This window comes from Danio rerio, chromosome 5 (genome assembly GCF_052040795.2).
Source record: "Danio rerio strain M-AB ecotype USA chromosome 5, GRCz13ab, whole genome shotgun sequence".
NCBI classification, from domain to species: domain Eukaryota; kingdom Metazoa; phylum Chordata; class Actinopteri; order Cypriniformes; family Danionidae; genus Danio; species Danio rerio.
Window position 1 is genome coordinate 24,758,172 of NC_141025.1, and position 15,501 is coordinate 24,773,672.

At 34.6% G+C, this 15,501-nt stretch overlaps 1 protein-coding gene across 1 annotated transcript; it reads right to left on the bottom strand.

Moving 5' to 3' along the window:
* Positions 1-3,440: 3,440 nt before the first annotated feature.
* gbgt1l9 (globoside alpha-1,3-N-acetylgalactosaminyltransferase 1, like 9) lies at positions 3,441-15,501 on the bottom strand. The gene is made up of 7 exons (XM_087253467.1): positions 15,288-15,501; positions 14,285-14,314; positions 14,153-14,188; positions 13,959-14,015; positions 10,359-10,391; positions 8,240-8,374; positions 3,441-5,099 (listed from the first exon to the last, which is right to left on the bottom strand). Exons 1-7 carry the CDS (start codon positions 15,347-15,349, stop codon positions 4,409-4,411), a joined length of 1,044 nt encoding a protein of 347 aa, XP_087109593.1. The 5' UTR covers positions 15,350-15,501; the 3' UTR covers positions 3,441-4,408.

Below are 15,501 nucleotides of genomic sequence, written 5' to 3' on the forward strand. Positions count from 1 at the left end.
ATGTTATAATGTCAGATGTAGAAAACTATGATACAAACTCTTTTTCGAGCATATTAGCCAACGTTCTTGGATATTAATATTGTTTAATTATGACAAACTTAATGTGGCAACATATATAATATCCGTAATAATCTCAAATGAATACAATATTTTTAGCTTCTGTGGTTGCTGCGGTTCGTCACCAGAGGTCACTATCGCTGGAATACAGAGAGAGAGAGAGAGAGAGAGAGAGAGAGAGAGAGAGAGAGAGAGAGAGAGAGAGAGAGAGAGAGAGAGAGAGAGAGAGAGAGAGTCTTGTTTTGCCTACCGACTTTACTGATTTCCCTGATTACTTCTTTGGATTACTGTATTCGACAGGTATTGTGTAATTGTTTGTGCGGCCTGCCACTGATGCTCTGTGGTGTGAAGCAAATTTCTCTCTATTTACTTTGGTGCCTTTGGTAAATGATGTTTTTCTTTTTTTCTTTTCTTTTTTTTATCATGAATGCATAAAGAACAAAGTACAGAACAATACAAATGCAAAAAGAAAGAAAGAAAAAAAGGGTCAGGGGTGTACAAAAACAAAATATATATAAGACAAACAAATGCGTAAGTAAACTTACTGGGTAAGGGTCTTGTGGGATTATAGGATCTTAAGGTTTCAAGTAAAAAAGGTTTTGTTTTGTGCGTTTTCATTAGTGCTTTGCTTTATGTTGTTGGTTTAATGTTGTAATTCTTTTAGTATAGCAGGATAAAATGGTTTTTGGTTATTAAATTTGTATATATGATACTTTGGAAAGATTATCTAAAAATTAATAACATAAGCCTGCTTGCCTATTTTTTGTTACAGTTCAAAAATCTGTATTCTGCAATAATTTGTGGTTTATGAATTTGGAGATCTCAAGTGAATTGACAATTCAAAAAAAAAAAAAGTGCCACAGTTTCTGGCTTTGACAAAAAAAAAAAAAAAAAAAAAACTGTTTTGATCTACATCCTGTATAAACCTGGCAAAAAATGATTCACAGGGTAAAATTTATGCAGAATTTTAAATGAAACCTCTTAAAATTGGTTTGTAATAAAAAAAATGTTAAACAACGACCAAACCTTTTTCCAATTTAAACCTCTGATAAGTGTTCTTTGTAGGGCCTTTACTGTAATATTTTGTTGGGTAACATTTACAGTGCTAAGCATATATACCCCAGAGTACACCCCTCAGAAATTTCTCTTTTAAATTTATATTTTCTATAGGTAACTATAGAATATTATATTTGTGCATATAGATTAGATAAGTCAGTGCTGAAGCCAAATCTGGAGCTTATCTAACAAAATAACTTACAATAACAGTCCAAGAACTACTACACCCAAATTTATGATCTACAAAAATATTAATTACAAATTAAAAACAGAGGAAAAATCAAGAGACGCAAAAAAAAAAAAAAGGAAATATTAGTTGAAATTTTATTGGTTTTTTTTGCAATATTTTGCTTGATTTGAATTGTATTTTCTTTCTATTTCTAAATATATTTGGTGACTAAAATATAATTTTATAAATATATGTTTAATAAATCAGTTTTCTTTCAATGCACCAAAATACATTGCCTATAGTAAATAGAAATGGATCAAAATATTCATTTTCAAAATGGGGTCTACTCAATTATGCTGAGCACTGTACGTTCATTAATTTAGTTTGCAAAAAAATATATATTCAAAAATTCTATTTTTTTTTAGTTGAGCCTAACTAAAGGTAAGGATAACACATGAAATATATAATTAGATATTACGAAACAAAATTATCCCTTAATAAATTTACAATATCATGAGAAGGAAAAAAGTATTCTATTGTGCACATTATGCTATTTTAATATTAATTTTTCATTCTTACAACATGTGTAGGTGACATGAGCACAATTTAAAGTAGACTATAGTATGTAGGATGAATATGCAGTAATTATTAATTCTTTCTTCTCTTTTATGATTTTTGATTCAAAATAAAATATTTATTATCATCCATTTCTGATAGTTGCTATAGTCACAAATGCTTAAGCTTCATTCACACTACCAGCAACACAAAGTAACAAAGTGACCATTCATTTTAATTGAGAGCTGTATTTTAGATCCCAAAGACTGTCTTCATGGCCTACATTTGCAGATGGAGATGGGACAGGGAGTTGAGTAAGGTGTTCTTCCGACGTCACACATATATGCTCTTTTTAAACCAGGAAGTTAAAAAAAGGCAAATAGTCATTAAATAAGTGCACACACTCACCACCACTTAATTAGGTACACCTTACAGACTTGAGAACTGCCTTCATCCTTCGTGGCATAGATTCAACAAGGTACTGGAAATATTTATCTGGTCCATATTTTGGTCCATATTGACATGATAGCATCACGCAGCTGCTGCAGATTTGTTGGCTACATATCCATGATGCATATCTCCTGTTCCACCACATCCCAAAGGTGCTCTATTTGATTGAGATCTGGTGATTGTGGAGGCCATTTGAGTTCACTCATTGTCATATTCAAGAAACCAGTCTGAGATGATTCATGCTTTATGACATGGCGCGTTATCCTGCTGGAAGTATCATAAGGATGAACATGGGCAGCAACAATACTCAGGTAGGCTTTGCCGTTGACACGATGCACAGTTGGTACTAATGGGCCCAAAGTGTGCCAAGAAAATATTCCCCACACCATTAAACCACCACTAGGCTGGACCATTGATACAAGGCAGGATGGATCCATGCTTTCATGTTGTTGACGCCAAATTCTGACCCTGCCATCCAAATGTTGCAGTAGAAATAGAGACTAATTAGACTGGGCAACATTTTTCCAATGTTCTATTTCTTATATTGTGTGAATTGTTGCTTCAGTTTCCTGTTCTATTGACTAAATACTTTTGACATAGACAAACTATTTTACACTCACTAGTCACTTTATTAGGTACACCTGTCCAACTGCTCATTAACGAGCAAATTTCTAGTCAGCCAATCACATGGCAGCAACTCAATGCATTTAGGCATGCAGACATGGTCAAGATGATCTGCTGCAGTTCAAACCCAGCATCAGAATGGCAAAGAAAGGTGATTTAAGTGACTTTGAATGTGGCATGGTTGTTGTTGCCATAAGGGCTGGAAAGTATTTCAGAAACCGCTGATCTATTGGAATGTTTATGCACAACCATCTCTAGAGTTTACAGAGAATGGATAAAAAAGAGAAAATATCCAGTGAGCAGCAGTTCTGGGCGCAAATGCTTTGTTGATGCCAGAGGCCAGAGAAGAATGGCCAGACTGATTGCAACCACAACCACTCATTGCAACCAAGGTCTGCAGAAGAGCATCTTTGAATGCAAAACGTGTTCAACCTTGAGGCAGATAGGCTACAGCAGCAGAAGACCACACCGGGTGCCACTCCTGCCAGCTAAGAACATAAATAAAGAAATAAAAGATGAAATAGTTTTTCTTTAAAGATTTAATTTGCCTGAATACTAAGTGGTAGAAAAATACTTCTCATTTAAAAAGTATCTATATATTACAATTTGACAGTATCGTTGAAAAATCCATCAACCTCAAGAAATATAATGTGTCCTCTTTAGCAATGTTAATAATTATACACATACATTTTTGAACAACAAATATATAGAGTTTTAACATACACATCATCATAAATTGAACACATTTAGAAACATCTTGGGTGTGCATAAAATTAAACAAAAAAAGTAAATGATTTGAGATAATTGTATTTAACCAGTGACATCAACTGAATATGTTTAATGTCGTTGCTCTTTACACAACACAGTTATCCACACATTATGATTTATCATTGTAAAAAAGTTGCAATGGCAAAAATTCGGGGGACATTATTGGCTCAATAATAATGTTAAATTACATATAATATTTATGCTATAAACACGGTTATATAAAACATAGAAATATATTTGTAAATATTCTGACTTTTCTACAAGTGTATAAACTTTTTTGCTGTCAATGCGTCCATAATGCTTGTTTTACAGTATACACTATAACATACAGAAAGATAAGTGCAATCTTACATACAGTAATTATAAATAAGATAATGCTATAAAAATACAATTATATTTATGCAGTAGAGTACCCAGAAAAGACAATTTTAGTTGATTTCAGATTCAGATCAGACCTACCTGTAGCTGGTTTGCTTTCTAAACCACCTACCTCATCTCGCTAAAAAAATAAAACAAAGGGTTGTCAGTGACTTTAGTAATTCTAGACTATTTGACTGGACAATATAACAATGGAGAGTATTGTACAATGTTACCAATTTTATGTGGTCATTCAAAAAGCTTCTGTTGCTACATACAAACATTACATTCATGTTTGTACGTCTGTGATTTATGTTGTAGATGCAAAGTCCCTGTTGTTAGATTTGCTTGTTGACAGATTCACAACATATGTCATGCATTTGGACGAACCTCTGCATTGTTTTTAGCCACATGAGAGAAGCGAATAATTTTTATTTGTCCTGCACTTATGTTGATGTCCCGCCACAGATACTCAGGTGACAGCAGCTTAGTGGGTTTGTTGTAAAGGAAATACTTGTTTAAGTGAGACTCCTCATGCCATATTGCCTCAATGGAGTTTTCATGATCAGCGTTCAGCTGCTCGCGGCAGGTTTTGGTGAGACGATGTATTTCCTCTAATGTGCCACCAAATGCAGCAGCAGTGTAATAATAATCCCCTTCCCCAACCGGAATAAATGCTTTAGACTCTGGTCTTCGCTCGTATGTAAATGATTCCCTTGGATAATCAAAAAGCCAAGGGTGAATCACACCTACCAGATTACCCAAAGTCTCTGATCCCCAGCGGCCATAGAACTTCGTATCCACGTCAAGGCAGAATATATAGTTGGCTTCATGCATCAGTTCATCCGCTATTAGTTTTTCCAGTATCTCCATCCTGCCCATACTTATGTCCTGCCATCGGTCCAAACTTGGGACCTTTCTGACTGTCAAACGATGGTTTTTACCCATCTTTACTTCAGGAACTGCTTCAGGCTGATCCGTGAACAGGTAATAATGGACTCCAAATCCAACAAAGTAATGCTCCTCCGCTGACTCCAGAAAATCTTTGAGAAAACGCGTGTATCTAATAAACACAATGACAGATAACATGGTTAGTCAGTTGATTTATCTTTACCTTTTACTATACAATAGAGGAGGTTAACTGAAATCAGTGACGAGGCCAGAAATTGTGGACCATTGGTGAAATAAAGTAGATAGCACAGCAGCGCCTACTTTCAAACTTATTCTGTTTAATTGCATCACAATTGTGTCACTATGTCTTTTCCTTATTTAAAAACTGTTTTTGACTTCTGGCAATTTATGAATTAAAAAATAGATTGCTTTGATTAAAATGTAGCGATGTCATATGACCAGATGAGTTTATATACTTTCTGCTTGCCCATCTATGTAAGCACACAGATGTAAGTGGAACATTTTTAATGGTAATTTGGCTATTTTTCTAAACACATTATTCAACTGTTCTCTCCAAAATTTAAATGATGTTATTAATTACTCACCCTCACATTTTTCAAACTCCCTGAACCCTTTGTTCATCTTCAAAACACAAATTAGGATATTTTAGATGGAATCTTTTTAAGTGAGTTCTTCTCCTTTGTGTCTGTTTAAGGCACACATTCACTAGACCAGGGGTTCCCAAACTTTTCAGCACGCGACCCCTAAAATAACAATGCCAGTGACTCGCGACCCCCAATATCCTCTGAGGTGGTTATAAATACAGAAAACTTGCATGCAATGGCGCACACACACACACACCAATAGACCAAAGTCTATTCTTCATTTAATTTTTTTTATGTATGCCAGTGCTGTAAATGGGCTAGAAAGTTTAACCTGGTGTTATAAAATCAATCTGCTATATCTGACGCTATTGCTGTCTTTAATATAATGTATTTACCCCAGGGGTCGCAATCCATTAGAACAAGTAAATAAGCTACTATAGTAACTATAAACGACTGTTTTTTTCTCTTCAGTTGGTTATGGATAAAATATGGTAATTCTTATGGCTTAATAATAAGTAGATTTTTGGAAATCACCAGGCGACCCCCCTTCATTGTTCCGCGACCCCTCAAGGGGTCCCGACCCCCACTTTGAGAACCACTGCACTAGACTATTATGAGTGTGTCATGATCGGTTGTTTGCTGATGTATTACCTCAAATTTACCAGTTATTTATTTCGAACTGAATAAGCCTCGGTGACACGGTGGCTCAGTGGTTAGCACTGTCGTTTCACAGCGAGGTCACTGGTTCGAACCCCAGTTGGGTCAGTTGGCATTTCTGTGTGGAGTTTGCATGTTCTCCTCATGTTTGTGTGGGACTCCTCCAGGGGCTCCGGTTTCCCCCACAATCCAAAGACATAAAACATATGCATAATCCGCTGCATAAAACATATGCTGGGTAAGTTGGCGGTTTATTCTGCTGTGGCGACACCTGATGAATAAAGGGACTAAGCTGAAAAGAAAATGAATGACTGAATGAGAATAAGCCATGAGTGAGCATCTGGAGGGTCTACATTACTGCACAGTGCTCCTGAACTAGCACAATATACTGATACTGAGAAGAAGAAACTAGTAATTAATAACATCATTTTTGGTTTTGCGAGAACTAAACCTTTAAAAACTATTGCAATTCAATTCTGACTATGCTGTTTCCCTGAACAACCTTATTTAACCAACATAATTTAGCTCTAAAGTAAAACGCTTATTCTCAAATTGCAGGAGGAAATTGGATTAAGCAGGTCAACTATCATTTCACTGGACATAAGATAAAAGTACACATGCAAATTTAGATGCGTTAGATTTTGTTGCTATATCTTTAAGGTTTATCAGACTTATAGTTTTCCAATAAATAATTTTTAAGCATTATTTTTCTCAAAATATGGCAAGCCATTATTAAAATTCTAAGTTCCCTTTTAAAATATACTGTTTGAACTGTGAGGAGAAGAGTGTGAACTCATTGTACCAAGTTTTTTAAAATGCAGATACTTTTTAATGAAGAATCATTTCAGCCAGAGACCAATAAATACTAAAACATACACATGTAGCTATTGTGTTTAGCTTCCCCAAGAATTAGTTAACCATAGTGGGCCACATTTCCGGAGATGTTCTTGATTAAAACAAGTCCAAATTTCACATAAAATGGTATGCAGATTTTGAAATAATCATCCTAGAGTGGCATTATTGCTGCTTTGTTAAAGCTATTCTCCTATTCCTAAACCACTTGATGGTTTACATAATTACGAAGCATCTTCTGTTAAAAAGTATCTGCATTTTAAAAAAACTTGGTACAATGAGTTCACACTCTTCTCCTCACAGTTCAAACAGTATATTAAAAGGGAACTTAGAATTTCAATAATGGCTTGCCATATTTTGAGAAAAATAATGCTTAAAAATTATTTAATGGAAAACTATGAGTCTGATAAACCTTAAAGATATAGCAACAAAATCTAACGCATCTCAGCTTTTGGCCAAATTTGGGGCTTGTATAATTTTTTTAAATGCCCGAATTATAAAAATTTAATATTTAACATTTTTTATTAAAAAAAACAATAAGTCTTATAGGCATGAGGAGATATAGCAACAATCTTGAATGTAGAAGGCACATTTTGACCACATTTGGGCCTTGTGGCATGAACGGCCTAGGAGGAGATACGTTTGTTTTCAAGGACAGAGTAGTATAACAGTATGTTGGCTTTCTCAAGCCAACATAATAACTCAAGCCCAAAAATGTATGATGTATGTAGACTATTCAGTGTCATTTTACATTTTATTATTCAATTTCTGTATCTTAAGACCGTTAGAATACCAGAAAAAATAACATTAAGCACTGCTTAATTTAATTTGTATTCAATTTTACATATCTGTACTTTGATTGTCTGATTTTGCTATCTGTAATTTGTTGAATATATTTATACAGATGCACTTTACTAAAAATGATTAGTACTATTATTCTTTAATAAAAAAATATTTTTCAACAGAACTATTCAATTCATTTGGTGAAATTGTTTTTATATTGCAAAATATATTGCAGATAAGCAAATATCTTTTCCCTTCTTTAGCGTGGAGCTCTACACTTTTCAACCCTATATTAAAACAATATTGTGTCTTATCTGATTGGGTGGGTCAATGATCAGTGTGGGTGAGCAAGTGCCACCTTGGTTCTTACACAGCCTTGCCACTAAGCCACACAGAAGTATAACGAGGAGCTTACTTTCCCAAAGCGAAGACAGTGGTGGCAATGGTGATGTTATGTTGCTTGTAGATAGAATCAATCAGCGTGGGGTTAAAGGTTCCCTCCCAAATGATAGGGGCTAGCCATGGTGATAAAGAAACAACATCTGCCCGACTGTATCAAACACAAACATATAAATAATTACATAGTGCTGTACTCTTTTTACAAAAAAAAAAAGCAGTTAACTAAAGTAAAACTGCAAAACAACAGCAGCATATAGAAGTATAACTGCAGTCAAATTAAGAACAATTGCAAAATTGCAATACAATGAAGTATAAACACAGTTCAAATACAGTACAATAAAGTTCAATAGCAGTATACGTTGCACTAAACTGGAGTAAAAACAAGTAATCTCCGTATTTACTGCACATGTGCTGCTGTAGTCTAATACAGGGGTTTTGCTGTATGCACTGTTACCGTGCCCCACCAGGGGGGCACCAGCACCTATCAAATGGGGCGCAAGGCATTGAGGCGTGCACTTGAGTAAATTATGAAGATTTTTATGCGTTCTCTAGAAGGAATAATATGGTTAATGTTAGCTCCACAGCTTACTATCATCATTAAATGCATTCCAGTAAAATATATACAAATAAAATGGAGCAGTTGCTTTTTAAAATGAATGACGCTTTAAAATGAAAGTGAATGAATGAAAGTCAAACCGGTGAGGGGTCTGACAAAAAAGTGCCCCTCTGAATCAAATCAGCAAGATGCCCTTCTGGATCTTTCACTTACTATGAAGACTACTGACTACGCTTACATGGACATCTGTAACAGTTATTTGCCTTAATCTGAATAAGACAATATTAATTACCTAAAGTGTTTTTTTTAAATGTTGCGTCACCAGGCTATTCACGTTTCCTGCAGTCTTATGTATTTTTTTGTGTTTCATCTTCAATTTCATGACTTTAACTGCAGTTCGACAGTTTAACTTTCACTCATTAACATTTCATTCATACCCCTGTGACAAACTGGGGTATTTGACGTGAATATGAAGGGATGGTGGAAGAGTTGTTTTTATTGATACCGCATGTCGAGTGGAAAAAAAAAAACGTATGCATTCTTATGCGTTTACTTCAATAATGCCTCTAACATGCATACTCCACATGTCTTAATTCCATTTCTGTTTAGTTCCGTTATGATTTTGGTCGGATTGAGGTAATCAAAAATCACTGTTTAAATGGTAGACTCTTAATCAGAGTATTGTCTTATTTATATTAAAATCATAATAAAGTATTGTTGCCCATGTAAACATACTCAACCACACTGTCAGGGCTTTGCGAACTTGGCTTTGCGAAGCAGTATTTTCTGTATGTACGTACATTAAAAGCAAGTATGCTATGGCTCACGCTTATTGGCAGTAGATGATTTACGGTTAGTCGTGTCAGGAATCTGACCACAGATTAGCATGTTGTCCTCGCAGAAACAGGCTCAGCCATCACTCTGAATCAGGTAAGGTATTTATGTTTCAATGTAATTAATGCTACGCACTTTAAACGCAGCAAGTAATATGTGAATTTTGTTTGCGCATGCATTATCATTTTGACTCAAGGGATGGAGTGCCTCGGGAGGCACGAGGGAAATTGGACAAACTTGGGGGGCCGTGTCTCCTAAAAGTTTGAAAACCCCTGGTCTAATATGCCAAAGGTATGGTAATAACTGCACTGCACTTGTGTTCCAAGGGGTTTGTTCTTCAACATCTTCCAAGAACATTTTGTACTTTTTTAGGGATTTTTTTTTGGATTTAAGTAATTTTCTAATTAGAATTTTAGGAGTTTATTTGCAAAAACGAATAACAAAAAATAACTGCAGTTAAATGAACACTACAACAGCAACTTTAATGCAATAAAGATCAACAGCAGTAAAATCTGCAGTACAACTAAAGCAACATTAAATAAACTGAGCAGGCCTTACAAACAATTACTGCAGTTTTTAAGGGAATAATTAAATTTTAGTTAACTTCTGAAAAGTGCATTTTTTGGACACTTTGCACTTTTCAGATGTTTTCCTTTAAAAAAAACTGCAGTAATTTTTTTATAAGGGTCATTCTGTTTGTAGGTGGAAATGGGCAAAAGGTTAATGCTGAAAACATAATACTCACCCTGCTAGCAAACTGGGCTGTTTGTACTGAAACCTGTAACACATTTGAATTAGCAGAAAGAAAAACAGGCATTCATAGGTTGTGAACTGAGGTGTGTGAACTGAAAAGATTGGTAAATCTTTATTCCCCTCTCATTGGTAACCTGAGAACCATGAAAACTATCAAGAACCAAGAATGTTTTTATTGTTTGTGGCTTAATGATACAAACGTTTAAGGGGTGGTATAGTGTTTCATGTTTGTGGCTGCTTTACAAAACACACACTTGATTGCTGCTTTAGTGACTAATTAAAACATACCTTGTTTGAACCCATATATCAAAATTTCTCTGGCCCAGCTCTGGCCCACACAATCAGCTTTTGCTTGGCCCAAATGCCGCAGTGAATTACGGGACATGACTGGACCAAGTCTGGCTTCCAGACAAGAGCCAAACATGAACTACAGTTGAAGTCAGAATTATTAGCCCCCTGTATTATTAGCGCCCCTGTTTATTTTTTTCCCCAATTTCTGTTTAATGGAGGGAAGATTGTTTCAGCACATTTCTAAGCATAATAGTTTTAAAAACTTATTTCTAATAACAGATGTATTTTGTCTTTGTCATGATGACAGTAAATAATATTTTACTTGAAATTTTTCAAGACACTTCTATACAGCTTAAAGTGACATTTAAAAGCTTAACTAGGGTAATAAGGTGCACTAGGCAGGTTAGGGTAATTAGTCAAATTATTGTATGATGATGGTTTGTTCTGTAGACTATCCAAAAAAGAATTAGCTTAAAGGGGCTAATAATTTTGTCCCAAAAATGTTTTAAAAAAATTAATAACTACTTTTATTCTAGCCGAAATAAAACAAATAAGACTTTCTTCAGAAGAAAAAATATTATCAGACATACTGTAAAAATGTCATTGCTCTGTTAAACATCATTTGGGAAATATTTAAAAAAGAAAATAAAAATCAAAAGGGGGCTAATAATTCTGACTTCAACTGTATATCTGGGTCTGTGCCAAGTTAATAAAGCATATCTGTGCCTGAACTGGGCCAGTTAGGACCCATGTTTGGACATTGTCTGGAAGCCAGACTTGGTGTCTCAGGACTGCAATGAAATCGATAAAATCATGAAGAATTGTGGGTTAATAATAATAATGTTAGCAATGGTTAATAATAATAGAGTTTGTAAAACAACAGTTTAGTTAATAAAACATATGTAATGTAGGTTGAATTCAGTTATTTTTGGAAATTACAGGAAACAAAGATTAATAATTCAAACAATTATATCTTGATTGCTTCCTGGATTAAAATGAAGGCATTCGAAGATGCAAACAGGAAGATGGAAAGAACTTTTTTGTATTAAAATATTTCATTCATTCATTCTTTTTCCTTCGAATCAGTCCCTTATTTATCAGGGGTCACCACAGTGGAATAAATCGCAAAAATATTTCTTTACACAAAAAATATTTAAATGTATTTTAAATATGGGTCAAGATAGGCCAAACTTATGTGGCCCACATATCAGTTTTTAACATCTGGGCCAAATACTGCATTTGACATGTGGCCTATGTCTTGTGTGCTGCCATTAAGATGGTGCAACCTCTACCAAACCCAGGTCATGTTAGGCCCAAATGCTGTATGCAGTGCCAAATGAAAGCCTGCCAGAATTCTATGTTACTTGGGAAATGTATTCAAAAAGCTTGATTCAATTTAGTTTGTGGGGTTCAGGCACTCCCAGAAAGTACTGAACAGATTAAGTATGAAAGTTAGAACTTACAAGCAAATTTAGCTAAATTTTAAAATTAGTTTGTACTTAAAAAAAGTCGCAGCCCTTTTATTTGTAAATAAAATCTAAAAACAAAGATCAATAATCTAAAATAAAAGTAAAACAAAACAAAAATATGGCAGAAAAAAAATCTACATAAAACTGATTTCCAGAAATAGAATTTCAACAGGGTTTCCAACCACTTGAATGTAGCTTGAAATAAAAACAAATCATATTTCATTTTTTTGACATCCACTCTATCTAAATATGACCAGATTCCAACTGTGTTTAAAACACAGCTAAAAAAAAAGCTTTTACCCAAACAGCTTGCGGAAAAAAGTAGGTATACTGAGTATATGTGCATATAGCAAGAATTATACCAACTTCATCTGCAGTAAAGACAGCTACACGAAGCAATAGACTCTGTTTAAAGTCCTATTTTCTTGGTTCAAGCAGAAACCTGGATGATCTGAAAGGTTTTTTTTTAAATGTCTGATGTCTTAGCTTGAATGCAGACAACAAAAAACAGCTGTAGTCACAGTCCAACCATATCTGTAGTAAATATACAGCTGACTGGGTGAGTTCTCTATGGGGATTTCTGTGTAGGCGGAAGTAATGATACACTGCATGGAGTAAAACCGGTGTTGGAATATCTAGCTAATTCCATGCGTGTTCAAGAGAAAAGGTCAGGAGAGGTTTTTCTTCAATGTCAAAAATCGTAACAATTTATTGGATACAAATGAATAATTCGATGACAGAGCTATGGGTTACACTACCCCAATGCAATACAAGAATTACATTCAAGAGGTTCGCAACTAACATACATTTCCTGACTCCAGCATATATACACAACTGATATTAACAGGTGGAGTTTTGGTGTAACGTCACTTGTCAGTCATTGTTCAGTCCTCCATTGGCCGCACCTTCAACATACTTCCTCTTTTTCTACGAATTCTCTGCACAACAACCAAACATACAACTTTCTGTGTTCTGCGTTCAGTTTTAACACCTCTCTTCAGACAGGAAGTTTCTGCAGAGCTGAATTTTATTTTGGACCCGCATCTATCTACTTTTGCAAAAATGCTAATTAGTATGCACAGCACTCACCCACAGCATTAGAAGTTCAGTTAATATATGACCCTTACATGACCAATACAAATAATTGTTTGATTAAAAGAAAAAGAGACAAAAATAATAAAAAACTGATTCCTATTTACAACACCGGACACCACGTGACCTCATGTGAAAGGGGTCTATTGTCCATTTTTATATCCCTAAGTGCTTAAACACAAATTAGCAAAATACCATAGACACACAACTATAACTTCACTTTAAATGGGCATTACTCTTTACAATGTGTACATGATGCATAATTTGACTGTTTTACTCTATATGAAATAACAAAACATTTTAGCAAGTGCAATGGTTGTCATTTTGACTCTGTATCTATCCGATTGTAGGCTAAACATTCATTCATTCATTTTCTTGTCGGGGGTTGCCACAGCGCAATGAACCGCTAACTTATCCAGCAAGTTTTTATACAGCAGATACCCTTCCAGCTGCAACCCATCTCTGGGAAACATCCACACACACAACCATACACTACGGAAAATTTAGCCTACCCAATTCACCTGTACCGCATGTCTTTGGACTGTGGGGGAAACCGGAGCACCCGGAGAAAACCCACGCGAAGGCAGGGAGAACATGCAAACTCCACACAGAAATGCCAACTGAGCCGAGGTTCGAACCAGCGACCCAGCGACCTTCTTGCTATGAGGCGACAGCACTACCTACTGCGCCATTGCTTCGCTTAGGCTAAACATAATCATTTTAAATAAAGTAATACTTACCCTGGAGATGTTTTTAAACTTCTCTGGCTTTCAAGGGTATTTGGTTTTGCCACGGATCTGAAAATTCAAACTCTTACTCAGTTGAATTATGATCATATAGGGTGCATATACAAGTGTTTGCTGAAGTATTCGACTATTTGCGCATTAGTTTCTTGTGTGTTGAAATGAGAATAGTATGTTACTGCATTACTTACGTTGCAAAAACCTGTTCCATGAGCTCTTGATTGCAGCTTAAAACAGTAAAATGAAAACTAATGATCAGCTAACATGCAAACTTTCTTTATGTCTGAACCAGTTTCTTTGTAGTGCGTGTGTACAAAACTCACCTTCTCACGTTTGTGCTCAGGTAAATGAGCCTGTGAAGAAAGACGTAAAAGATTTTTTATAAAGATGTGTGTCTGTTCTCTGAGCAAAAGTTTGTCAAGTACACATGAAGCAAATAGTAATGACAAGGATGATAAAATATGATCCTTTCGGGCAATGAAAATACGTAATTCTTTTTAGCACAAAAAAAGGTCACACTCCAGGAAAAATGCCACAACTTCAAAACCCAAACAAATGCTATTTATCTTTCATTCACAATTTTTTATTGCACTGTCAAGCAAGAACTCCATATATATATAGTTGAAGTCAGAATTATTAGCAGTTGAAGTCAGAAGTATTAGCCCCCCTTTGATTTTTTTAAATATTTCCCTAATGATGTTTAACAGAGCAAGCAAATTTTCACAATATGTCGGATAATTTTTTTTCTTCTGGAGAAAGTCTTACTTGTTTTACTTCGACTAGAATAAAAGCAGTTTTAATAAAATAAAATAAAAAAAAAACATTTTAAGGTCAAAACTACTATAGTTTACTAGTTTACTAGTTTAACTACTAGTTTATACATGTAAATGTGTCCTGAAAACATCTAGTAAAATATTTTTTATTGTCATCATATATATATATATATATATATATATATATATATATATATATATATATATATATATATATATATATACATACATGTATATATATAGTTTTTAAATATTTTACATAAGTAAAAAGATTTTACAACTTAAGTTCCTGTCTAATCTTAAATATTACAATATATATTATATAGTTATTGTTTATAAGTATGAATAATAATGATTTTGTAATGATTGGGAATTGGTCTGTAATGTATGTATCTTTTAAAAGAAAATTACTTTGCAGCAGAAAAAACATTTAATAGACAATTTATTTAAAAGTTTGCATTTGTACTTCCTTAATATTTATCAAATCAATTCACAAACCAAATCCAGAACATCTGTGAACATCAAATATTGCTGAAAATATGTTATTACTTACCCACTCAATGCCATCCCAAAAAACAGAAGAATGATGAAAATAAAATTTGCCCGCAGTGGCATTATTCCTGTTTTAATTTGTGTCCACACTAATGTTAAGCTTACTAAAAGGCAAGCAAGAGGAATTAGCAGGAGATGTTGAGATCAAGGAAGGAGGGGTGTGTTTCTATGGTGAGTGGGATATTTCAGAGTCATATTGACACAGAAGGGTGGAG

Excerpts from the sequence above, each read along its gene's own strand:
- gbgt1l9 (XM_087253467.1), bottom strand. The coding sequence starts at position 15,349 with ATGCCACTGCGGGCAAATTTTATTTTCATCATTCTTCTGTTTTTTGGG. Across the intron at positions 10,392-13,958 it reads AGTTTAAAAACATCTCCAGG|GTTTCAGTACAAACAGCCCA; the intron begins GTAAGTATTACT and ends AATGTGTTACAG. Across the intron at positions 8,375-10,358 it reads CAGCCCAGTTTGCTAGCAGG|TCGGGCAGATGTTGTTTCTT; the intron begins GTGAGTATTATG and ends TGTTTGATACAG.